Source organism: Panthera uncia (assembly GCF_023721935.1).
Source record: "Panthera uncia isolate 11264 chromosome B2 unlocalized genomic scaffold, Puncia_PCG_1.0 HiC_scaffold_25, whole genome shotgun sequence".
NCBI lineage: Eukaryota > Metazoa > Chordata > Mammalia > Carnivora > Felidae > Panthera > Panthera uncia.
Genome location: NW_026057581.1, coordinates 17,011,675 through 17,038,566, shown reverse-complemented (window position 1 = coordinate 17,038,566; position 26,892 = coordinate 17,011,675). Strand labels below are relative to the sequence as shown.

The 26,892-nt window shown below is 44.3% G+C and overlaps 1 protein-coding gene and 1 long non-coding RNA gene across 2 annotated transcripts in view; one reads left to right on the top strand and one right to left on the bottom strand.

The window, feature by feature from the left end:
• LOC125939580 (uncharacterized) overlaps window positions 1–26,892 on the bottom strand; it is a 256,118-nt gene that overhangs the window by 25,858 nt on the left and 203,368 nt on the right. The gene's annotated exons all lie outside the window — the stretch shown is intronic.
• The window catches only part of GCNT2 (glucosaminyl (N-acetyl) transferase 2 (I blood group)), a 32,920-nt gene continuing 23,160 nt past the window's right edge, over window positions 17,133–26,892 (top strand). Inside the window, exon 1 of the mRNA XM_049655058.1 lies at window positions 17,133–19,629. Within this exon, the coding sequence (XP_049511015.1) occupies window positions 18,705–19,629 (925 nt within the window). The 5' untranslated portion in view covers window positions 17,133–18,704. The remainder of the gene's footprint in view (window positions 19,630–26,892) is intronic.

Here is a 26,892-nt window from a genome sequence, read left to right as displayed (position 1 = left end):
CATTACTCTGACCTTTCTCATGCCGTGAGGTTTTTCCTCCATAAGAATGTTTTCGTTTGCTTCTCTTCCTTTTTCCATTTGTATACATTTTTTTTTTTCAGAGCCCCTTCTTCAAATAAATTATCTCAACCTCAGCAGTGACCGCATGGTCGCATTTCCTCATTTTTCAAACCTAAAAATAGCGTGTTTCCTACTTCGATTTATTTTGCTTTTTTAACGCTGAGTTTTATTTATATGTGCACATTCTTTGGGAATGTGCTATGACTCTTTAAGTGGCAAGCAACAGAAACACAACTCAAAGTTGCTTAAATAGACGCAAGAGCCTATTGGGTCACAGAATTGAGATGCCCAAGAAAGGACTCCAAAAAATCTGGATCAAGAGTGGAAACAACATATTCAGGAATTCAGGACTCTGTCTGCCAGATGGTCTCTCTGTGGTGTGAAAACCTGTCTCTTTGTCCAGAGCTAAAGGTGGGGGGGCGGGGGTCCCAGGATGGGACTCCCAGTGCTACAACCAGGAAAGCCCCAGGTGAATTGGGCCAAGTTGGTCACTCTCCCTGCCTGTGGTGGCCCCATTCAGACAGACTCCCCCCACCTGCAGTCAGAGATGGCCACAAGTAGCTCTCGTTTCTTGGTTCTGACAGTTGGCACTCTTAGGGGACAAGAGAGTCTTTTTCCTGAGAGTTCTAGCAACAAGTTTAGGGGAGACCTCGTATTTGTCCTGCTTGGTGCCAATCACTATCCCTAACCAAATCGAGGGGGTGAAGGATACTGACGAGCCTTTGTTGGGTCACTTTCCCAAGGGGCAGGCTACAGTTGAAGATGGTTCCTTAGGGTGACGCTGGTCAGACTAAAGGACGCTCCCCACTGCAAAATCGTTCCTTGTCTTGTAGGTAGAGTGTTAATGAACATCTCCATCTGGTATTAGAAGGGCAAGATTCAGGTTAAGACCTAAAGCTTTAAGCCCTTGAACAATCGTGACTTAGAGAATACTAATTAAATTACTTCTGTGGAAGTGGTGTCATCTCAATAAACATACCCCTTCTGTCTCATAAAAACATTTTTAATAATGTTTCTTTGTTATGTTTGGATAGTACTTATTTTGCAAAAGTACTTAAGCAGGATCTCGTCTAATCCTTACAAGACCCCTGTAAAAGGAAGGCTACCATCCCCATTTTGCAGAAGAGAAACTAAGATGAAAATATGTGACTTACCCAAAGACAAGTATTTCATATAACCTAGCAAGAAATTTAAAAAAAAAAAAAGAAAAAGAAATTTCTAGAGGAAGGAGAGATAAGATCTGTGTTACACATTTAGATTAAATTATACCTGGTTTTATGAATCCTTCATTAATTATTGCAAAAACTGCAAGTGTCCAGAAGATGAACCTTAGCGGATTCTGAGTCTTGTCGAGCTTGAGGAATGATGTATAATGGGACCCACCCAAAAATATTGGTTGGGCCCTCTTTCTGGAACTCGGGGCTTTTTTGTGTGAGCAGGAGGTCCAGGAAAGAGGAGGGGACTGCCCATCTGCCCCATCTGGGTCTGCATTATCTCAGCTTAATCTTCTCAAGAATCTCGTCTGGTCAGTATTGAAACGCACATTTCGCCATTTTACCGAGAGGCGAAGAGGGAATCGGAAGGGCTGAGGAACATGCTCTGCTCCAAAAGCAGGAGGCATAGTGAAGGATAGAGTGGATACAAGGAGCACCGCAAATCCAACGCACTCAGAACACAACTTACACAGTCGCCTTTGTGTGTCCTCTTCTAGCTCTTCCCTGCAGGCTGGGTTCTCTCTCTCCGTCGTTCTCACTGCCCCATCCTGGGGGATCTGGCTTTCCCTGGAGCTTGGGTTCCAAGAGTTGGGGAGAGCCAGGCTGGAATCCTAGCTGCCCCATCCCAGCCACATGACCCGGTGTTTATACAAAAGCCCAGTCTTCAAGTAGCAAAGCCAAGGTGGTGAAAGCGTGGAGCCTGGAGCCAAACTGCCTGCATTTGAATCCCTGCTTTGCTGTTTACAAGCTGGGTGACCTCGGACCAGTGACCTGAATTTGGGGACCTCAGTTTCCCATCTGTAATGCGGAAAATAATAATTTTGTATCAAATACGTGAGGCTTCAATGAGTTGGACTGTTGCCCAGCCCATATTTTAAGCGTTAATTTTTATCGTTGTTATTGTTGTGATTCTGGCCTTCGCCTCTAAAAGGCCGTCTGTAATAAATATCTATAAAATGTCATCATTTAATAAATGTTGAGCACCTAGATACCGTGCTAAGTACTGGGATACAGTAGTGAATGAAACAAATAAGACCCCTGCTCTCGTGGAGTGTATGTTCTAGACGTGGGACACGGATAATAAAAAGCAGACAGATAAGATAATTAGAGATTCTGTTAAGTGCTCTGCAGAGAACACAGGCTGATATGGAAAAGGATCTGCTTTGAATGGGGTGAGTCGGGGAAGCCTTCTCAGTGGACGTGGTACATGAACTGAGGTGGGCACCTCGTATGATGGCCACGGGGATGATGTGACCTGGCCACCCCACCTTCATAGGTGTTACTGGCAGAAGCAACAAGGCGATGCGTGTAAGTTTTTGGCATAGCACTGACTACAGACTGAACAGTCAATAAACTGAACATGGCTGTCAGCCTCCTCTCTGTTTCTGGTGCCGCCATCTGTCTTCTCTTGTCTCCTACAGTAATCTTGTTTCTTTCTTTCTTTCTTTCTTTCTTTCTCTCTCTCTCTTTCTTTCTTTCTTTCTTTTCTTCTTTTTTAAAGTTTATTGGTTTATTTTGAGAGAGGGAGAGAGAGCACACACAAGCAGGGGAGGGGCAGAGAGGGAGGGAGACACGGAATCCCAAGCGGGCTCTACACCGTCAGCGCAGAGCCCAACGCGGGGCTTGAACTCGCGAACCGCAGGATCATGACCTGAGTCGAGATCAAGAGTCGGATGCCTAACCGACTACACCCCCCCAGGCGCCCCTCATCTCGTTTCTAATTACAGCAAATCCGTGAACCACACGGGTTTGAACTGCGTGGGTCCAGTTACAGGTGTTTGTTTGTTTTTTTTACAATAGAGCCCTATAAATGTATTTTCTTTTCTTTATGATTTTCTTCCTAACATTTTCTTTTGTCTAGCTTACTTCATTGTCACAACACAGTCCATGATACATATGATATACAAAATATGTGTTCATTGGCTGTTTGTCATTGGTAAGGCTTCCAATCAACAGTAGGCTACTGGTACTTACGTTCTGGGGGAGTCAAGGGTTATGTGGGGCGCGCCTGGGTGACTCAGTCCGTTAAGCGTCCAACTTCAGCTCAGGTCATGATCTCGCGGTTCGTGAGTTCGAGCCCTGCATCATGCTCTGTGCTGACAGCTCAGAGCCTGGAGCCTGCTTTGGATTCTGTGTCTCCCTCTCTCTCTGCCTCTCCCCCACTCATCCTCTCTCTCTCTCTCTCTCTCTGTCTCAAAAAATAAATAAACATTAAAAAAAGTGTTATGTGTGGATTTTCTCCTGCACAAGGGGTTGGCACCTCTAACACCTGCTGTTATTCAAGGGTCAACGTATTTTCCCCGACTATTCTCAGCCTGCTTTCATCCATCTCCATAGTGACAAGGATGACATTTATAAAAATTGATCATGTGATCATCTCTCTCCTTGAAAACCTTCAGGCAGATCCTCATCACCTCCAACACGATGTCCTAGCCCCTTCACTGAGCGCAGGGCACTCATTGCCATCTGGTCTCTTAGGCTTTCCAGCACCTTCTCTCACTATGTGCCCCATCCCATGCTGTACTCCAGCTCTACCTGGGTGACTTGTGAGTCCCAAATGTGCCACTTCCACCGTCCCTGCCTCACTCATGCCAGTTGCCCTGCCACGATCTTCTGGGCTTTTTCTCCTTCTCCCTCACTTGACTGACATGGGCCTTTCTTGTAAGAGTCAACTTACGGTCACTCTCTAAAAAGACTTTCCTAATTCTCACTGCCATGGACTCACTCCTCCCGTATCACACTGTACTATTATTAGTCTTGTAGTGCTGTGTTTGTGTTCCCAGCGGACTTTGAGACTGAGCTTCAAAGGTAGAAGCTACACCTGATAATTTTTGTTTCCTTTACGCCTAACACAACCCCTGATACGTGAGCAATGCTCAACACAATGGAGTCTCAACTTTTATTCATTCAACTTGCACAAACTCAACTGTATGCACGCACACATGGGCACACACAGGCCCACACGGTGGGTAAATTTAAATGGTTTGGGCCATCCCACCCTGCCTTCCATTCCATGCAATTTGTCTGGGGTTTCGAGTGAGCCCGAGGTGGATTCTGTTTATTCCCATGATGGGTCTTCGTCCCCATGGCTCTCTAACGTTAATGATACCATGTACATCTCATAACACAGAGTTCCTCAGTTCCAGCCAACTTCTTCGTCTGGGGCTCGTTAGAAGAAACTACCATCTAGATCAAGATGAGAGGGAAAATCGGCCATGTTGGAATTAGGGAGACTCTGTGTCGTCTTAATGTGGCACGTTCCCCAGGGATTTCTCCAGAGGAATTTTGACTGTGTGTCGTCTCCTCTTTACACCCTGACTTTGCAACCTAGACTCCCTATAAGATGTGTACAGTTCTTTGAATTGGATTTATTGTACGTTTATTGTATAAATATGTACATTTATTGTATATGTGTACATTTATATGATACATTTAGGTAAATGCATCGTATACGTTTATTGTGTAAATGTATATATTTCTCTCTCCCAACACTTCCCTACAGCAGCTGGTGCTTGTCACAACAAATGCCCTCCTTAATCCCTATCTCCTATTTCACCCATCCCCCCACCACCTCCCCTCTGGTAACCACCAATTTGTTCTCTATGGGTAAGAGTCTGTTTCTTGCTTTCCCTCTCTCTCTCTCTTTTTTTTCCCCTTTGCTCATTTGTTTTGTTTCTTAAATTCCACATATGAGTGAAATCATACGGTATTTATCTTTCTTTGACTGACTTATTTTGTTTAGCATAATACGCTCTAGCTCCACCCATGTCATTGCAAACGGCGAGAGTTCATTCTTGTTTATAGCTGATTCATATTCCGTTGTATCTAGACACAGCTTCTTCTCTACCCATTCATCCGTTGATGGATGCTTGGGCTGTTTTCGTAATTTGGCTATTGTAGATACTGCTGCTATAAACATCAGGGCGGGTGCACGTATCCCTTTGAATTAGTATTTTTGTATTCTTTGGGTAAATACCTAGCAGTGCAATTTGGGGATCGGAGGGTGGTTCTGTTTTTAACTTTTCTGAGCTACGATTTCAACACTATGTAAAGGTTGTCATGTTGCCAAATGTGTGAAAGGGCGTTGCTTTTACAATCCCTCTTTGAGGAACTTGGATAATGGATATTATCCATCCAACTATGGATAATACTGTTCTTTTCAGATTCTTGGTCGCCGACCATTGAGCCTTGGTTAATAGTTGATTTTAGAGTCACTACTCTCAGAGAAATTCAGAATTACGGGGAAATTTTAATTTGCAGTGACTGTCCCCCTTGAATCTTTCCTCAGCTTGCTTTTTGGCTCTTAATGTTCTTTGTTACTTGGTGATTCACATCACGGTTTGGGTTCTGATGAATCATAACACTGTATCATGCCCCCCACATTTCCCTCTTTTTTGGATATCTCTTCCTGAGGCTCCCACTGACACCTGCTGATATGTTCCCCCTTCCACCTCCCTACTCCCCACAAACCCACTTCTCCAGAGTCTCCGTGACTGGCACTGCCATTCTTTCCTGGGAGCCAACTGCTTTGTGCCCCATATCTAATCAGCACATTCTGTACATTCTGTCTGGGATGGTTTCTAGCAAGTATTACCCAACTTGTTCCTATCACGGCCACTCTAACTCCAGCCCGTCATGCCTCTCAAATAGATTGTTAGATCCGTCCAAGTGCCCTCTCTAGCCCGGGTCTCTCTCTCTTCAAACCATTCTAACACTCGACATATTTTTCTAATTAAGGCATGGCTCTAAGAATAACTTCTCAATCTCACATGCTGCAGGGAGTTCCCACAGCTTATTGATTTGCTCACTATAAACATCTCATGGGATGTCGGATATCAACATACTCCTAATAGATATCACCTCATTATCACCAATACCACCTCACTGTCAATTCTCACTGCTGCTTTCTCTGAAAAGAATATTCCAGAAAAACCACCTTCCTTGTGTTCCTGCCTTTGGCACTTTGCTTCAGGTCATTCTCTCTCTACCGGGGCCACTCTTCTCCATCTCTCCCATTTAAATAATGGCCTTAATATGTCTGGTTTTAATGGCCTGTCATTTAGGAAGCTTTTCCTGATCTTTTTTTTTTCCTCTCTCGATGATACACTTTGTAAACCTTTGTAACGCTTGTATGTCATTTTATAATCTTCTTTACATTATGATTATGAATGTGAATATCGTATTACCCTGACTAAAGTATAATCTCATATGGGGTCTTTCATGTTTTTGGCAGCCCAACACAGTGAGCATCCAGTGGGATAAGAATAGTTATTGAATTGACATAAATGCAAATAAATCTTTTTTTTTTATGGTGAAAAATTTTAGATTTAGATGTAGCCAGCTGGACTCAGTTTAGATGGTCCCAATTTTGTTGCCAATATCCAAAAGCATCATAATTAGGAGCCAGTCAAACATATGCCTTCTTCTTTCCATCAGGCCTGATCTGGGTGTTGACGTTGGCCACATCAAGGTAATAGAGTTTCTTCACAGTGTCTTTAATCTGGTGCTTGTTGGCCTTGACATCCACAGTGAACACAAGTGTGTTGTCCTCTATGCTCTTCATGGCCAACTGGGTAGTAAGGGAGAACTTGATGATGGCACAGTGGTCCAGCTTGTGTCTTCTGGGGGCATTCTTTCAAGGATATTTGGGCTGCCTTCAGAGGCATTTGGGTCATCAGAAGGTAGATGACCTGCAGATCTTCCTTTTGTGTGTGTGTGTGTGTGTGTGACTGTGAACATCTTTCAGCACCATTTTCTTGGACTTCAAAGCCTTTGCTTTGCCTTTGGGAAGGACAGGAACTTCCTTCTTCACCGTCAACACCATCTTTGTGAAAGGCAGAAATAAATTTTTTTATTCAAGTGTAATTAACATGCAATGTTATATTAGTTTCGGGTGTACAATGTAATGATTCAACAATTCTGTACGTGACCCAGTGCTTGTCAGAGTGTGCTCTCAGACACCTGGGTGGCTCAGCCGGTTAGGCATCTGCTCAGGTCATGATCTCACGGTTCGTGAGCTCGAGTTCCCCATCAGGCTGTGTGCTGAGTGTGGCGCCTGCTTGAGATTCTCTCTCGGCCCCTCTACCGTGTGTGCACGTGCTGTCTCTCTCTCTCTCAAACTAAATACATTAATTAATTAAAAAAATAAGTAGATTCTTGATTCCTTTTATCTATGTCACCCACCCCACTCACCCACTTTCCCTCTGGCAACCCCCAGTTTGTCCTGTGCATTGAAGAGTCTGGGTTTTTGTTTGTCTTTTCTTCTTTCTTTCTTTGCTTTTTTTTTCTTTCTTTTCATGTGTTTATTGACCATCTGTATATCTTCTTTGAAAAAAAGTATATCTCTTTAGGTCCTCTGCCCATTTTTTGATCAGATTGTTTGGGGTTTCTTTTTCTTTTTGTTTTGTTTTGTTTTGTTTTGGTGTTGAATTGTATGTGTTCTTTATATATTTTGGATATCAACTCTTATCAGATATATCATTTGCAAATATCTCCTCCCATTCAGTACGTTGTCTTTTGTTTTGTTGATTTCCTGCACCATACAAAAGCTTTTCATTTTGGTGCAGTTCTAATAGTGTAATTTTGTTTTTGTTTCCCTTGTTTAAGGAGGCATAGCTAGAATTGATGTTTCTACAGCTGACATCAAAGAAATTACTGCCTATGTTTCATTCTAGGAATGCTACTGTTTCAGGTCTAACATGTAGGTATTTAATCCATTTTGAGTTTATTTTTGTATATGGTGTAAGAAAGTTGTCCAGTTTCATTCTTTTACACGTAACTGTCCAGTTTTCCCAACACCACTTGTTGAAGAGGCTGTCTTTTCCGCATTGTACATTATTGCCTCCTTTGTCATGAATTAACTGACCATATGAGGGTGGGTTTATTTCTGGACTCTCTGCTCTGGTCCATTGATCTGTGTGTCTATTTTTGTGCCAGTACCTGCTGTCTTGATTCCTACAGATTTGTAGTATATCTTGAAATCTGGAATTGTGATATCTTCAGCACTGTTCTTCCTAAATGGAAATAGTTTTTAATATGCCCCTCAGCCTGCTGCCCAGTCAGTTGCAAATCATCACCCCTTCCACCTCCACCCCCATCACACACACACACACACACACACACACACCCTAGATTACTTTGCCGTGTCCTGAGGGATCAGTTTCAGACAGCATTTTCTAGCCATGTTCAGTCCTGCTGGGACATTTCTGACATTTCCTTTCTACTCCTGGTCAATAGCAATGGTACTGTTCTCTCTCCTTGTGCTTCCAAAGCATCTTGCTCACCTTGGGAATACTTCACAGTGCCAACCTTATTTGGGGAGCAGTGCTGGCCCTAGCCAGACTATGCCTCAATCCGAGGTCGACCGTCCCTGAGCTTACCAAACTGGTGCCTTACTCCACACCATAGAAGTAAAAAAGAACAGCCCAACAGCAGAAGCCCCTGCTTTAAAGGACGTATCTGGGTTTTCATAAGGCTACTTATTTGATGAAATTAACTCATCAGTTGGTGAACAATCTTAGAAAGTTATATCCAGGGGCACCTGGGTGGCTCAGTCAGTTGAGCGTCTGACTCTTGATTTCAACTCAGGTCATGATCTCACGGTTCGTGAGTTCGAGCCTGTGGTGAGCTTGGAGCTGGGAGCGTGGAGCCTGCTTGCGATTCTCTCTCCCTCCCTCTCTCTCCACCCCTCCCCTGCTCTCTCTTTCTCTCTCTCTCTCTTAAAATAAATAAACTTAAAAAAAATTTTTAAGGAAAAAAAGAAAGTTACATCCAAAGCAGTAAATGTATTAGTCACTTTCTGAACTAACCTTGTGTTAATGTGGTTTCTTATTGCCACAGCTGCTTACAAGCCCATCTTTTGAAATCTCATCTCCTGACCTGCAGACTATATCGTGTTCTTTCTTGAGCTGCTTTTGGTCAAAGCCATGAGCATTAGAAGGTTTTCCCCGAAGTATATTTACCCCATAGCCATGTTTTCTGAGAATAGGTGGATGATATTCCTTCCCCATAATCTTTCTTTTCAAGCCAGGTTTAAAAGATCAGAACTTAACTGTGAACATATTGAAGGCTGAAGCTACCATTTTTTTCTTTTTTTTTTACTAAGCAAACTGAAGATATTCAGATCATCCTAACGTAATTAGCTTCCTGCCATCATTAGTCTCTTCTCTTGAGCCATCTAGTCTCTAGCTTCTCTAGTTCATCTAGCTTCTCTAGTCTCTTCCTCTTGAGCCATCCCCTTCCTTAGCCCCACTCCTCACAGGATTCCTCCTTCATGAAAATCTGGGATTCTGTCCTCAATTCAAATCAGAGCTCCTTGGGGGTCTACAGAAGGAAAGCCCTCCTGCCCGGGACCCCAAACACTCTCCTACATCCCTCGTGAAAACTGCCCAGTTTAGACCCTGAAGTCCGGGTGGGGTGTTCAGTGGGGGGGCCTCCCGGAAAGGCTGCTTACCCCTCCCCCCATGTGGTTTCTCCTCTCCAAGGACTTTGGTCTGTCTGAGCCAAGCGCCCTCCACCCCACCTCCAAGTCTTCTTGGATTTTATCTCTGGTCAGTTATCCTACCACGTTTTGGACTTTCCCCTGCACTTAAGTGAATTTAAACAAAACTCCCCAGTGCAGTTTTCCTGTAAAAACAGCCTCCTCTTTATTCTGGGAAGAATCTAGAATAATCACAGCATTTAGAGCTGAAAGAAGCCTGAGGGAGCATCTAGTTCCAATTTGTGCTAAGCTTGCACAAATTTGGAAATTGAGAGTCGGAGAGATCAAATGGCTGGTTGACTCTGCTGCTGTTAAATGAGTTAACGTTTCCTGGCTTTACTGGCCATTTCTTACACGTGTTAAAATAAGTGCTTCCATTCATAAGACCTTCATGCTTTTCTATTCGTCTCCCCTTAACAGAAAGAAGACCTCTCAAGTCACATGTGATGTGGAGGGGAGGGGACTTCAGACACAGTTAACACTGCGATAGCTGCTATCTTCCTTTTAGGTTCTCCCTGCATTATATAGGTTGTTCCTAAGACATTCTCCTACCTCCTGGGGAACATCTGTGTAGTTAGAATAACGTATGTGGGTTCTTTTCAGCTCACTGTAAAGCTGTCCAACAGACGCTGATCATTTGGTCCCCACGCCTTAGTGATTTGGGATAGGTAAGGAAGGGCTATATGGGTTTTACACACTACAGTTTGCAGACTTTTGATGATCTGCATTTCTACTCTGCATTCCCTCTACTCCCTCCACCCGGATCAATGGTTTAAACATTTCTTTTCCTTCTACACTCATCCAGTTATTGAATACTCTTTTTTTTTTTTCTTAACATTTTTATTTGTTTTTGAGATGAGAGATAGAGACAGAGAGTGAATGGGGGAGGGGAAGAGAGAGAGGGAGACACAGAATCTGAAGCAGGCTCCAGGCTCTGAGCTGTCAGCACAGAGCCCGCCGTGGGGCTCGAACTCACAAACTGTGAGATCATGACCTGAGCCAAAGTTGGACGCTTAACCAACTGAGCCACCCAGGCGCCCCGAATACTGTTTTGTCAACTATCTTGCAGCTGTGAGTGGGTAGGACAGCTGGCGTCTAGGGTGATTAATTCATCCTGGTATGCCCAGGACTTTCCTAGTTTTAGCGCTGGTAATCCCACATCCTGAGAAATCCCTCAGTCCTGGGCAAACTGGGGCAGATGATCACCCTAAGTGCTGCCCCAACACATTCCTGCTTGCTTCCCAATGCCCAGGTCATCTTGGGATCAAGAATTAATGCCTTAGATATTTGTGTTCCACAGAACAGCACTGATCAGTAAATTGGAAAACTGTTATCATCAAAAGCACTTAGTTCTGCAGATTCCAAAACACTGAAGACACATCGAAGGGTAGTGATTGAAACTACGCTATCATTCACGAGGGCCCTAACCAAAGCAGACTGGGGCCATACCTCCTCTATTTATAAGAAATTTTCCTTTTCTTTTCTTTTTTCCTTTCTCTTTCTTTCTTTCTTTTTTTTTTTTTTTTTTTTTTGAGGAGAAAGGATAGAGTTTAAGGAAATCATTTCAAAGGATAAACTGGTAAACATAAAATCTGAATCGAAAACCATTTAACCAGTGGGAGAATCAAATACAAAGATCTTCTTCAGTTATGTGCAAACACAGGACATATCCTGGAGACAAATTTGTTTGGCTTTAACGTCTAGGAAAGAAGAAATGCCTGCTTCTTTGGGATTGATCCAAGCCCTCTGCCCTAATACACTGTCTAAGCTCAAGTTAATGACAGGTTCTGTGGGAAAGAAGCTAGTAGGAGAGTGGATTAAATAAACTGAACTCAAGTCAAGAATTTAATAGGGCTATTAAAAGTAGAAGTTGGAGGAAGCCACGCCCTATTTCTATTTTAAAACTGTTTTGTTTCCACTTATTTGAAAATGTTCAAAAGATAAAGAGTATCTTCAAGATACAGATCTCCCGCAGCTGCTGAATGGTAAAACACTGGGTCTTAGTAGAAATACCAACCCCTTGCAACATCAGTTCAACTTTCAAAAATATGTAGGTGGAGGAGTTTGGAGGCAGTTAGTACGAGAAGGGTAGCAGAAGCATATCCCAGATTTGGATAGACCTTGAACGTGCAAATTCACTTCATGAATCTGCCATCATTTTTCTCAAAGGAGACATTTGGAAACCGACACGTTGCATAGAAAGACAACCGTCACTATTCTGTTCCTTGAAGTTAAGCAGAATATAACCAAAGATAACATTTTTGTTTGTGTTTCTTGCCTGGTTTTCGCTTTTGTTTTTGTTTGGGCAATTGACCCCGGAAGGGAAAGAGCTTTGCTACCCCAAGAAGGCCTCTAGGGAAGTAGAAAAGGGAGTGCCACCCCAGAAGAGTGAGGTAAGCTAGGGTGACCATATGTGGAAGATCAGGAGAAGATTCAGAAGAAGGCTTCATAGCCAGATTGACTTTCCACCACTTAGAAAGACTATTCCTTTTTAACAATTGGGAAACTAAGGGACAGTGATCCCCAAAGACTTTTCCAAGGTCACGTAGGAGGCAGCAGAGCTTTGTTTAAACCCTGCTCCAGGGGCGCCTGGGTGGCTCCGTCCATTAAGTGTCTCACTCTTGACTTGGGCTCAGGTCATAATCTCATGGTTTGTGAGTTTAAGCCCCATATCGGGCTCTACGCTGACAGCGTGGAGCCTGCTTGGGATTCTCTCTCTCTCTCTCTCTCTCTCTCTCTCTCTCTCCCCCTCTCCCTCACTGGTGCACGTGCTCTCTCTCTCTCAAAATAAATAATGTTAAAAAACAATAAAATAAAGTCTTAAAAAATATATAATGCTGCTCCAAAGCCTTGGTCTTCCCCCACTATGCTGTGTATTTGTCTCTGTGGTAACCTTTTTGTGGGGTGACCCAGCACGCTGGCTCTCTGAAGAGGTAACCATTTGGAAATGGTTTGGAAATAGAGGCTGAAGAAGCCTGAAGTGTAGTTGCCCCACTTTGGGGCGGGGGCACAGGACAGAAGAGGCCAATGCCACCCATGATAACAGTGACCTTGAGGGCTCCCACCTATCCTTTGGGATCTTTCAGGCGGCAGAATGACCCCTCAAACACAGTTGTTCTGCTTCACTGCTTAGTATCTAGGAAGTAGACGGGGCAGGTATGTTCCTGGGTGAGCCAAGTTTGGCAACAGAGAGATGCCTTAAGACTTGTTGAGTAATTCTTACGTGCAAGACATTGTTCTAAGCTCTTTTTATATCCTGAACCTATTTAAATCTCCTTAAAGCCCTATAAGGTCAGTCCTCTTAATACCTCCATTTTATAGAAAGAAGGAAACTGAAGCATACAGTCCAGTGCTGTGCACTATAACCCAGATGATGGATGTAAAGGGGCTTCAGGCAGGTGTAATTGGCCCCATTTCACATTTCTTTGTCTGGAAAGATACAGAATCTATAGGTGATTGCAAAGATTCCAGTATTGCAAAATATAGGCCTGGAGGAACCCGATTGCAGTCTAGAATAGGGATCGCCAGACTATACACAGCCCATGGGCTAAGTCTCACCCATTTCTGTACCCTCCACAAGCTGAGAATGACTTTACATTTTTAAATGGTTGGAAAAAACCAAACGAAGACTATTTAGTGACATGGATGTTATATGAACTTGAGATATCGGTGTCCACAAATAAAGACTTCACAGGACACAGGCGCATATTATGGCTACTTTCGAGCTGCATTAGCAGATGTGAGTGGTTATTACATGAGAAACCAAATGTCTCACAAACCTAAAATATTTACTCTGTGGCCCTTTATAGAAAAAAAAAAAAATGCTGATGCCTGACGTAGAATCATGTGGTCAACATAATTGCCTAATACTTTCAGGGAAAAATTTTTGTCATAATTGTGATTACTAAATAATTAAAAGCCTCCCCTTTTGTGCAGAAACTGGTTACTTAAAAAAAAATTCTGAATAAACATCCTTTACAAATGACTTTTTAAATAGAATGTGCAGCAGGTATGCATAAGATAGATAAATACATTTATATACCTTCTCACTAAATGTTAGCGCTCTGCTTGTTTTCAGAGACGGTCTGCTTGGCTCAATGTTTGCACTGATTTTTATGATTGTCAAACCCTTTCATAGACATTAACGTATTTGGTAATTTACAAGTGCTGGGGGTACTGATCGGCAGTAATAAAATCCGTCCCTGAGCTGAACGGATGGCAGCCATCCTTTAACTGAATGGTCTTGGAAGTGCTCTGCTTCTGGATTTTTTCTTGAACCTACTCACCCGCAGCCCATCACTTGCTGACAACAGGGTGCCTGGGTGTCCCCGTGCTACATCACTCTGTTAATTTGTGGCTTTTTAAAATAATATTTATTTATTTTTGAGAGAGAGAGAGCACATGAGTGAGGAAGGGGCAGAGAGAGAGGGAGACAGAGAATCCCAAGCAGGCTCTGCACTCTGAGCACAGAGCCTGATGCCGGGCTAGAACTCATGAACCGTAAGATCATGACCTGGGCTGAAACCAAGAGGTGGACGCTTAACTGAGTCAGACAGGTCCTCCTGAATTTGTGACTTTTTAGCTGCTTGGGTCTGAATAACTTTGTCGACTGTGCAACTATACTAAGAGCTCATGGCCTAAGACCGGAGAGGGGTTCAACGTACATGAACAGGACCTTTGATGCTTAAAACAAAGATGATAAATTTGCATCTTGAAGGCTCCATGCAGCCTTCAGGGTGCATGTACATGCATGCACTTGTGTTTTAAAAATTTCTTAAGTACTTGGTCACATTCAAAGAGTCTGGGAATTTTTTAAAAAATTCAGGGTAAAAAAAAGGGTAAAATTCAGATTTCTCACTTCTGAAAATATTTGAAGAGTGGGGCGCCGGGGTGGCTCAGTCAGTTAAGCATCTGACTTCAGCTCAGGTCATGATCTCACGGTTCATGGATTCGAGCCCTGCGTCGGGCTCTGTGCTGATGTCTCAGAGCCTGGAGCTTGCTTCAGATTCTGTGTCTCCCTCTCTCTCTGCCCCTCCCCCACGCATGCTCCTTGTCTGTCGCTCAATAATAAACATTAAAAAAAAGTACAGGCCCCGTGGCCAGCGTGGCATTATTGGCCAGCGTTGAGAGGGAGCTGCTTGCTTTAGGTGGGACATAGGCTCTTTGCTGCAGTCCCCACCCTCCCTCTGTGTCCATGACACCTCGCCCAAATGTGAGCTGCCACTTGTGAACTTACCAGCCCTGTCTTTCCCTTCCTCCTCCAGCTTCACCTACTATTTTCTTTTCTCTTCCCCAACACATTCACGTGTGTGAATCCAGCCCATAAATTGTGATCGTTGGTTGCTGGGAGATCCTTTCTTGTTTATTTTCTGTGTCTCCCGCATAGCCAAAGCATTTGGGGTTGCCAGACTGACACGGCATGGTATACATTTGGCGGAAATGAGGGGACCCGTCACAAAGCGTTGTCGTGAGCCAGCAGCAATAATTAAGCTGAGAGGAGTGATCTGTGGTAGAGAGGTATGAGCACTTGGAAAGGAGTCAGGCCCGGATTCCAAGCCTGCCCCTGCCGAGAACCAAACCAGCCTCCACGTTTACCCCTCATGGCTCAGCTGGGGCAGACACGTGGCTCCTAAGTTACTAAGAACCCAGTGACTGTAAGGGAGAAAAGATCCCGTCGTGTTCTCAGAAACCTTTAGGTAGCCTCGCCTTGTGTGTTCGTGCAGAGCTGAGCTGATGATGTGTTGTTAGCTGCCTCCTGTGCTATCTCCTCGTTTGTGATGTTAAAGATTATCCTGGGGTACGGAGAGGCAGGGGAAGGTCATACAAAATGCCCGCTTGATGACAGTTTGCAGTAGGTTAAGCCAACTGCAGTGACCAGAGCAGAAATAATGTACTGGTTGGAAGTTAACAGCTTAGCCCGCCCCAATTATTTGCTAGAAGAAAATGCCTGTTCAGTTGCCACAGATACCAAGCAAAACAAACCTACCCGCTGGGCTAACTGCTTAGCAGGGCATCACCTCGCAATCTCACGTTGTTCATCTAAACCATTGTACATAAGGTCTGTCTCAGGACAGACCAGAGAGGCGTCTCCCGGGTCGTGCTGTTTGGAGCTGTAAATCACATCGCGCCTCTCTCGCAGCCCCACTTGCAATCTGTGTTGAATAAATCCTGATGAAAGATTTGTTGAGTTTGCTTTGTATTGGCATTCCATTGGGACTCTACTGTAGGGTCAAGGCTCAAGGCAAAAAGAGGGGAAAACCACCCCGAACCTACAATGAGAGCCCAGAATTCCCTCCCCGCCCCCCCAGCCCTCCCCTACTCCTGCTCTCCGGGAAAGTTCTGCCAAGGATGTATTTTACAGAAAAGGGCGTGGTTCTACTAAGAATGAAGGGAAGTGAAGGCATCCACATGGGCTATTCAATTCTTCCCTTCCTACAGCATATTTCTATTTTGTGTCTGGGGCGAAGGGGGAGAGTGATGGGGAAGGATAAGAGTGGAATTTAACCTCCCCTCTGTTTCAGTAGAAATAAAGCAACCCACTGGAAAGCCTTAAGAGGGTAAAAATTTCTCTTTGCCATTGCTAAGAACAGAAGTCAAAATATCAGTTCATTAACAAGGTCAGGAGATGTTGGATATTTTTCTAAAGAGAAACAATAACAAAGTTGGTAATGCTTATTGAACATGTATGATCATTAACATAAACCCTGAACAAGAGTCATCTCTCTTTTTTTTCTTATTTTTTTTTAATGTTTATTTATTTCTGAGACAGAGAGAGACAGAGCATGAGTGGGGGAGGGGCAGAGAGAGAGGGAGACACAGAATCAGAAGCAGGCTCCAGGCTCCGAGCTGTCAGCACAGAACCCGACACGGGGCTCGAACTCATGGACCGTGAGATCATGACCTGAGCCGAAGTCGGTCGCTCAACCGACTGAACCATCCAGGTGCCCCGAGAGTCATCTCTTTTTATGTTCTTCTCAGCCATGTGAAACGGAAACCACTGTGACTGTGCATCTCACAGATGAAGAAGCTGGGGCTCAGAGAGGTTCAGTAACTTTACCCTGGTCTCACAGCTGGTCAGCAACCAGCAGGGATTTGAGGCTCAAATGGACTGGCTCCAGCATCTGGACTAGGGAGCTGCAGAGTGAAGCTTTCTGGCTTCTCTCCAGCTGAATGACTTGGGAAAAGAATGTTCTTCTTGGCCTCGGTTTTCTCATCTGTAAAATAAAGGGTTGTATTAATTAGATATCTTTAAGGTCCCCGCCAACTCTTCGGGTCTGTGTCCAAATCCGTATCCATCACATCCGTGACACTGTTGTCATTCATTAGCTCAGCCCATTACAGTAAGCTGGGGAGTCTGGGGAAGGGGAGGGGGTGGGACAGGAAGGGGGCAAGGAGATCGGTGCATTATACACCGAACACTTTCCTAACAGAGGCAGCTGATCCTGCCCAGACAGGTGGGACGGGAGATGGGTGCAGGCATTTTTAGCATACCACTGCGACTGTCACAATGGATTTTGTAGTTGGACCAGTCCCTTTTCCCCAGAAGCGTCCTTACCGCCCTCATAGGTCTACAAGGCACTCCACATTTGCTGAGTGCTCCAGGCACCTGGCACAGGTGAGCTGTGACAACCCCTGTGTAATGTGACCGGACCTGCTGGGCTTCTCTTTCTTCCTGCCTCCCTTGAATTACACTGAGCGATACTTCCAGGAATTTTGCAGCGGCCCCGAAGCCTTTGTTCTTTCTTCAGAATAAGGAAGTGGGAGAGGTGGCTTGGTGGGAAGGAGACTTCTTTGAGTTCTGTGAAATGAACTCAAATCTGAAGCTGTCAGACTTTTCAAAAGACCCAGTGGCTAGTCACTCCACATTTCGTAGATAAATACCGTGTTGACAGCTCAAGTTATCTGAAGCTCTGTGTGAAAGGGGAACCAACTTTTCTCTCTGGGAACAAGTACTCTCACGTTTCGGTCTGGTGTGCAAACTAACGTGTGTTTGTTTCATTTACATTTGTGTCATCCACACGGACCCTTCAATGTTACAAGTCAGTCACCGCTAGGTTCCTTCTGCCATACCCCAAGAGGGTGATGCTTTTTTGCCTCTTCCCATAGCCTCCACAGACTCGGTGGTATATAACACCATGGGAAACTGGCTGATTTAATCCGGGGAACACGTACCTCACCAGCCTTTTTTCTTTTTCTTTTTCTTTTTTTCTCCTTTCTTTTTTCTTTCTTTCCTTTTTTTTTTTTTTTTTTTTTTTTTTTTTTTTTTTTTTTTTTGCAGCTGATAATCTGCTTAACACGTGTTACAAGTGCATTTTTTTCTTATCTGTGTCTGCATGCCCAGAGGTAGAAACAACACTGACAAGCAAAAAGAGGGGCAAAGAAACAAAAAAAAACCCGAGGGGCAGAGGTCCTCAACCTTGTGGTTTCCCCGGGGCGGCTAGCAGGTCGCGGGGCTCCCCGGAGGGCAAAGTGGGAGCATTTACTCTGCCAGGTGAGGGGTGGGGGGGGAGGCTGGGAAGAGAAGGGAGATGGTATCGGAATAGATTGGATCGGAGGCGGGCGGGGTGAAGCCGGGGAGACTCAGCCCCGGCGAAAAGGACCCGTCCTTCCAATGCAGTAGGTAATTTGCAACGATCCGCCACTCGCATTCCGTATGCAAATGAGGAGGGCCTCTGGGCGGGGCGGAGCGCGGCCGGGATTCAGCACCGAGGGTCGGAAGAGCACGCCGAGCCCGGGGAGCATCGCTTCTTCTCCGGCCGGCGCCCCGGAGGAGGGACGCCGCTATCCGGGAGACAGTAGATGAGGCTTGAAGCGCTCACGCCCCGCTGCGAAGCTGTCGAAATCCCAGACTGCGAAGAGCCGTCAGTTCAGCCTCTTCGCGCGCGAGGTTTCAGGGGCCGGTCATTTCTCCATCCCTGGAGAGAGATCCCTTCTCCAAGGAAGTGAAAATAATGAACTTTTGGAGGTATTGCTGTTTTGCTTTCATCCTGCTCTGTGTGGTTATTTTGGTGATCCTCTATAGTAGCCAGTTAAACGTGCCAAAGAGTTTCGGGAAGGTGAACAGTTCCAGTCCAAGGTATTCTCCAGTGCAAGCCTGTGATGACGCCTTAGGAGCTAAGTCAGCTTTTCTGTGGGGGAAGACCTTACCATCCCCTTTGGGAAGCGTCCCTTGTAAGGACTACCTGATCCAGAATCACTACATCACAAGACCCCTGTCGGAAGAAGAAGTCGCTTTCCCTTTGGCTTATGTCATGGTCATCCATAAGGACTTTGACACTTTTGAAAGGCTCTTCAGGGCTATCTATATGCCCCAAAACGTCTACTGTGTTCATGTGGATGAGAAAGCCCCGGCTGAGTTTAAGGAATCTGTATGGCGGTTACTGAGTTGCTTCCAAAACGCTTTTGTCGCGTCAAAGATAGAACCTGTGGTCTACGCAGGCATTTCCAGGCTCCAGGCTGACCTGAACTGCCTAAAAGATCTTGCGGCCTCCAAGGTCCCATGGAGGTACGCCATCAACACGTGTGGGCAAGATTTCCCCCTGAAAACCAACAAGGAGATAGTCCGGTATCTGAAAGGATTTAAAGGGAAAAACATTACCCCGGGGGTACTGCCTCCGGATCACGCAATTAAACGGACTAAGTATGTCCACCAGGAGCACATAGGCAAGGATGGCTCTTTTGTGAAAAATACTAATATTTTGAAAACCTCGCCTCCACATCAGCTGACCATCTACTTTGGCACTGCCTATGTGGCCCTTACGAGAGAGTTTGTCAACTTTGTCTTCCATGACAAAAGGGCCATTGATCTACTACACTGGTCAAAAGATACTTACAGCCCCGACGAACATTTCTGGGTGACACTTAACAGGATTCCAGGTAGGTGCCGGTTGCCGTTCCAACGCTTTCTTATTCATAGATTGAGTCCACTAACATGGAACGCTTCTAAGAGAACAGACCCATTTGAAATTATTTGGGAAAAAATGTTAGCCCTTAGAAAACTCTTAGTCTGGTTGCTTTTTAGTGACAGTTTAGTGCCAGCTCTGTCCTCTTGTAACTATGTGCAATATGGTGATCTAAGAAGTATGCAGACTACCAGGTCTGGCAAAGCTGTTTTGATCATGTATCACATAGTAACCGACTTGTAGCTCAGTGTTTTGTTTTTGCTTTTGTTTTAACTGAGGTGTAATCGACATGTGCTAGCTCAGTCTTGTGAATGAATGCTTTTCATGCTCTTCTGGATAAGCACAGCTACGTGATGGAATTGATTTTTCATAAGCAGTCTAGAATTATGAGTTCTAATAGGTAGTGTTTCTTTCAGAGCGTGTTACGGGGTATTAACACTGATCCTCAAAGTCAATGCTCCAAGTCGATGGGGCTGTTTTTCGAATCTTAGAATCTTTGGATGTTGATAAATGATCTCTTCAGTGAAATGTCTCTAGTCTGAGATCTGATCAAGTGCCCAGGTCTCGACCGACTGGCTTCAACACGAGCGGTCTGGTACGGTGTTGCCTAGAAGAACTGGGTAAAATGAGTTGGAATAGACAGAGTTGATCAACAGCTGGGGTCGATCCAAAGTAAATTCTCAATTTCGAAGTCACAGATAATTAGAAATTCCAGTTTGCAGCCGCTTGGTTTTATATACTGTTAAGTCTTTTCCATTGTTTATGATAATCTGGAAAGGGGTCCAAGGGGTGCCAGGCGACTGAAGGCAGAAAACAGAACGCAATTCCCTCTTTGATTCAGGACTGAGTATCTTTTCAAAGTTCTGTTCTCCGTGTGCTGCCCGAGAACACCTGTGTGGCCTGCACCACCTGTTCCTGGTGATGCCTCCATCGACTAGTTTCCACTGTTGTGCCAGCCTGGCTGTGGGTACCGGCCCTGTGTGAGGGTGGCCCGGTGTCGGCTGTGTGTGAAATCACTCCCTGTGCTTACATGTAGGACTGCCGGTGACACATTGGAGTGTGGTTTGAAGCCACCTTCATCTCTGAAGTAGATGCATAGTGGTTGCTCCTTTCTCAATCACTCCGCATTCCTCAGAGCCGGACTGGAGTCATGGTCTCAAAAGTCTACTCAGGGCAGAAAGAGGACTGGCAAGGGGACTGGGAACAGAGACATACGCTATCCCATGAGCTGCTAAATTGTCAGATCACACAGACTTGTAGGAGCAGGAGTAAACCAACAGTATCATAGTGTAGTGAGTGTTCATCCTGATTATTTACAAATGACTGTCTTAAACACACGTAAATAGGGGCACCTGGGTGGCTCAGTCGGTTAAGCGTCCGGCTCCGGCTCAGGTCATGATCTCGCGGTTCATGAGTTCGAGCCCCGCATTGGGCTGTGTGCTGACAGCTCAGAGCCTGGAGCCTGCTTCCGATTCTGTGTCTCTCCCCGTCCCCTGCTCATGCTCTGTCTCTATCTCTCAAGAGTAAATAAACTTAAAAAATTTAAAAAAAAAACGTGTAAATATATGATACGTGGTGTCTAATATTGTTTTCTGTTGGTATAGTTTGCTGCAGACGTATGTATTTCATCATTTCTTTCTTTTTAATTTTTAAATATTTATTTATTTTTTGGAGACAGGGGTTTATTTAACCCTAAATAAATAGGGTTATTTATTTTTTGCAAGCAGGGGAGGGGCACAGAGAGAGAGAGAGAGAGAGATACAGAATCTGAAGCAGGCTCCAAGCTCTGAGCTGTCAGCACAGAGCCCGACGCAGGGCTCGAACCCACAAAGCGCGGGGTCATGAGCTGGGCTGAAGTCGGTTGCTTAACCTACTGAGCCACCCAGGTGCCCCCATCATTTCTTTTAATTAGGAGAAATGATCATTGTAATCCTCACGAGCAGAGGAAGAAAAGGAGGTTTAGAGAGACTGAAGTAATATGCTCATCTTTACACGGCTTGTCCAAGCAAAGCTGGGATCTAACCCTGGATTTGTGTGACCTGAAGTTTGAACTTGCACCAGCAAAGAAGGGAATAGTCATTTCATCTTTCCTGTATATCTGAAGCAAATTCCCTGCAGAATCCCAGAAGGGAGACAGGACAGGGGAAGGGTGGGGAAAAAAATGAGGGGGGGGCCATGGAGGTAAGTTCCAGCTGACCACTTTAAGCTGGAAATAAGTTAACAGGAATAGAGAGAGAGAGTGTCTGTGTGTGTGTGTGTGTGTGTGTGTGCGTGTGTTGGAACACAGTGAACATGCTGAGGCTTAGCAGGGCCGCTGTGCTAACTGGAGTCATGGGAAGGTGTCCTTGTTGGAACTGATGGCCAACCCCACACAGGCTTCTGTGACAGCTTCCCCAGTCCCCATCTGGAACAGGCTTTGGTCTGGCTCTTCCTTCTGTGAGCCAGTGGAAATGGCCAGTGTTCTTACAAAAGGCTGGGGGGGTGGGGGAGGAACAAGCAGGCTGAGACTTTGAACCTAGTCCCTGTGAAGTGTATCGAGACTTTGTCTTCACAGTGAATAGAAGTCTTCAAAAATTAGTAGAACATTTTGACATTTATATTTTTAGCAGTCAACAAATATTTATTTAGCCCTTAGTTGTACCAACTACTGTTCCATGGACCAAGAGTGCCTTTTGTAAGAAGACAGACATGACCTCAAGGAGTTTGTTTCCGGATTTAGAATTTTAGTATATTGGACTCATTTCCCCCCACTCCACCACTCAAAAAATGTGTTGTTGTTGTAGTTGTTTTTTTTCTTTTCCTGAATATCTGCCCCTGTTTTTAAAACATTTTTTTTTAAGTTAGCTTTCTAAAAAACAGGAAATATATTCAAAAGGTGTCAGATCTCTTTATTTTGCACTCTGTCAGTTCCTGATAGATTGCTTCCTTATATATCCTTCCAGAGATATTTTACTACGTTTACAGACAATAAAATTAATGAAACATCATGCGTGGAAAACTGTACACATCCTTTTTCTCTTTAATTGAGGTAAAATTTGGCATAGGATTAGTTGCAGGTGTACAACATAATCATTTGATTTATGGACACACTACAAGGTGACCACCATAAGAAGTCTAGTTACCACCTGTCATTATGCAATTAACCCCCTTCACCCATCTTACCCACCCCCCGGACCCCTTCCCTTCTGATAACCACCCATCTCTGTATTCTAGGAGTTTTGTTTTGTCTGTTCATTTTTTTTAATAGTATTTTGTCCGTCTATTTATGTATTTATTTATTTATTTATGTATTTACAAGAAATCCCTACACCCAATGTGGGGCTCGAACTTACAAGCCCGAGATCAAGTCACATGCTCTACCGACTGAGCCACCCAGGCGCCCCCACATATACTCTTTTTATCCCACAAATACACAGACGAAGAAAAATGATCTTTATAGCAGGTCCCCTATTGTCTGTAAGCGAGAAACAAAGGACGACACAATGTGTTCTTTATTTGCACAGATCATCGGCCGACATTTAGGAAGCTGCTTTTGACTTAAACGCTTTAGTTTTCCTTACTTTGAAGCGATTTGTCACCTGGATCCAAACAAGGGGTGGCGTAATCTTCGATAGTAAGGATTAGAGAAATGGCAGGTAAGATACCGCGTGGAGGTATAATTCCACAAGAGCTAGGCCAACACGTGGTATCAGTGAAGGAGAAGATAAAAGTATCAGAAAGACCTTGTAGAACTGGCAAGCCTCGGAGTTCCAGTCGGAATGCCATAGGGCAAAGTTCCTCCTTAAGAAATCTGGTTTCCGGGTAGCCGCCCCGGGCCCATCATGCAGTCGCATCTGATTCCAAGAGAAAGCACCTGCTCCCAACGTGGACGCCTGCGGTTCGTTTCCATCTTACGTGCGCCTGCTTGGAGTTTCTCCCCCAACTTGGCGCCCCTCCAGCCCCGCTGTTAGTATTGCTGTTAGATTCCTGGCCTGCTCCCCTTTCGTGCAGTGGGCTTCTCCTGTCTTCATTTGATCTGGGCTGCTCCTTCGCTACTGGATTAGGGGGAAAGAAACATGGGTATAAGGAAATGAAAGGCTAAGAAAAGACGACAATAGAAAGAAACTTGAAACATTTCTCCAGGTGTCGCTCCCAGCAGATGTAAACACTGAGCTATTTAGAAGGTAGGTGTTCCCTACCTGAAAGGTTACCTACCTGGCCCTTAAATCTGGGCGTGGCCGGATCACTCCCAGTGTTTTTCAAAGTATGCATTGTGTTCTCTGTACATCAGCCTAAGTTTAGAAATCAGTTTCTAGAACCACAAAGGATGCATTCAGTCATGCCGGGGAACGAGAATTATAAATATTGATGGACTGGTAGGATCATGTCTTAAAAATGTCATTAGAACAGTCAGCTCTACCATACAGCTATTTGTGTGTGTCTGCGGCCAGATGAAAATCCACACTGACACTTATTTGATCAATATGGAGGTGAATTCTGGTTGAAGGAAAAATTGTATAAATCAGAAACTTCCATGGGTTCCTATCCATATAACAGAACTTTAAAACGATGCTACGTTTGTATAGCCAGATCATAATATTAAATACGCGTAATAAATTTGGACATGATTTTTAAAATATTGTGTTGGTGGTTTGGGCCTTCTGGCTTGTGTTTCCTCATGGCGGAAACCTAGACCCTTTGAGGACCAGAAATTTGGGGGAAGATTGAAAATTTACAATTCACTCTGGCTCTTGAGTACCTAGACTGATGGATGAGTCTGGATCACAACGTGCTGAGTTCCTAGTAGAGAAACTTTAGACAGGTTGCATACAATCTACATAGTTGAGCTATGCCGAAGCTGTAGGCAGTTGAAGGATCATTTATGATGCTTCCGGTCATTGGTGATGCTATAATATTTGGATCATCTTTACTGGGGAATCTGTGCCCAAACATACTTTGCTCCCCACCCCTGTGAAGGAAAGAATGCAGAAACACTGCTCTCAGTTAGCTTTTAATTCCTAATCTCTAGAACAACATTCTGCAAGACAAAAGAAATTGGATTAAAGTATATATGAAGATTTAATTAAGTATAAATACCATTATGATTGGTAAACATTCACTAAGCTGAACTTAATGTGACTTTATTCGAGCACAAAGGATTAATACAGCATCCATTTTAGAAGTGGCAAGACCATTTTTTCCAATTTTCAACCTGGCATCATCTCGACCAAGACAAATATTTTCTAGAAGCAGCAGTTGCCTTTTTTTTTTTTAAAACAAAAACATAGTATTGCATTTCAGTGACCCTTTAAGCAATAAAATAAACTATTTTGTGTATCAAAGCCATAATAGATGTATAATCAATGTCAAAATTACCTTCTTAACCTAAATGTCTCAACTCTATTTCTCTGAACCACTACAACGGCATCTCCTTCCATCCCCCTTTGAGTCCAGGTGATACTCTGAAAAGGCTTTGGAGCCAGACAAACAGGGTTTAAGCCCTGGCTCCCCTTATTTGCTAACTATGTGCTGCTGGTTTTAGTGTCTCCTGACCCTCAGTTTACCCATCTGCAATGACGGGAATAACGTATAGCACTTAGTTCCCAGAGCAGTTATGAGTATTAAATAAGATAATGTATACAGTGCAGTGGTTCTCAGACGGACTCCCAGGATCTGCCTGTTGGAACACAGATAGCCGAGCCCTACCCATAGACTTTCTGATTCAGGAGGCCTGGGGCAAACCCCAGAATCTGTATTTCCAACAAACTCCCAGGTGACTTGATGCTTCTTGTCTAGGAAGCGCACTTTGAGAACCACTGGTGGAGACCATCTTTCACAGACACTGGCCCCTTTTTAGATTGGCAGCAAATGTTGGTTCTGTTCATTTCCGTCAGAGGTTCTCCTTGACTGTGAAAAAAAGGCAGTCACCAGGGAAAAGGAAAGCGAGCCTATATAAGGAAAAGCGTGATGCTGGTTGCATTATAGTGGCTGTTATAAAAGTGATGTGCAAATAACCGATGTTTGGGAAGTACTCGTATTGAGCAAATATCCCCTGGACTCGGGAACGAGGCAAAACTGCTGATGAATTTTAGCTTTGCCCTTGTTAGCTTGGTGATCATGGGTAACCCTAACCTCAAACTTCTCATCTATACCTTCATGGTAACAGCAGCTACTTCTCAGCCGTTCTGAGAAGGAAATGAAAAACTTGAGTGTAAAGTGAGAGGTTAAGAATTTGTCCACTTAGGGACACCTGGGTGGCTCAGTGAATTGGGCATTCGACCCTGGATTTCAGCTCAGGTCACGATCCTGGGGTCGTGGGATCCAGCCCCAATGTTGGGCTGTGCACTGAGCAAGGAGCCTGCTTGGGATTCCCTCTCTCTCCCTCTCCCTCTGCCCCTCTTCCTCACTCCCATGCTCTCTCTCTAAAATAAAAAAATAATAACAATAAAAAAAAAAAAAAGAGTTTGTCTACGTGGTAACAAGAGGATCCTCAATAAGATAAAATTTAAATATATTCTTACCACAAAAGGGTCTACACTACAGTTCCACCACCATGTACCAGCTTAATTTGCTGGGATGGGTACTCATTCTTTCTAAATTTGATTTCCCTTAATGTTACTGGGTGTAATTTTTAAAACTACTAACACCGCTTACTTCATCCTCCCAACAACACTGTGAAGTATCCTCCGTGAGAAGCATTTCCTCGAAAATTCAAAGGATGTCGATAGCGTCTTCAGGACTTTATTTTTGCAATCACATCATGGGAAAGAAACGGGGATTGGGATTCATAGGTTGTTTTGTTTTCTTAAGCCATACCGTGAACCCGAAGGGACTTAAGGCAGTATTTATGTGGAACATAATATAATTTCTCAGGAAAGGAAATCAGCGCGGCAAGGACCTGAAAGAAATGAGAGCTTTTTCACAATCACTCTGTGCAGGTTTTTGCTGGCCCAGCCACATCCTTCCCATTTTGGGCGTTCAACTTCCTCAAAGTTAAAACAGACGTCGTCCCTCCTAGCTGCTTACACCGGGATAATGTATAAACTCTAACATGAAATTCACCAACACACACCACCATAACCCTCTTGTGCCCACTGACCAGCTTTGACAACTACCACACAAACTCAAAGCAAGAAAACACAATTTATAGAAAATCATGGAGTAGACTCCAGTTTTCAGAAATGAGTAAGCTGCTTCTTTTCAAAGGAAATATAACATTCCAATAGTCCAGGCTAAGGCTTTCTATGTATCCCATAAT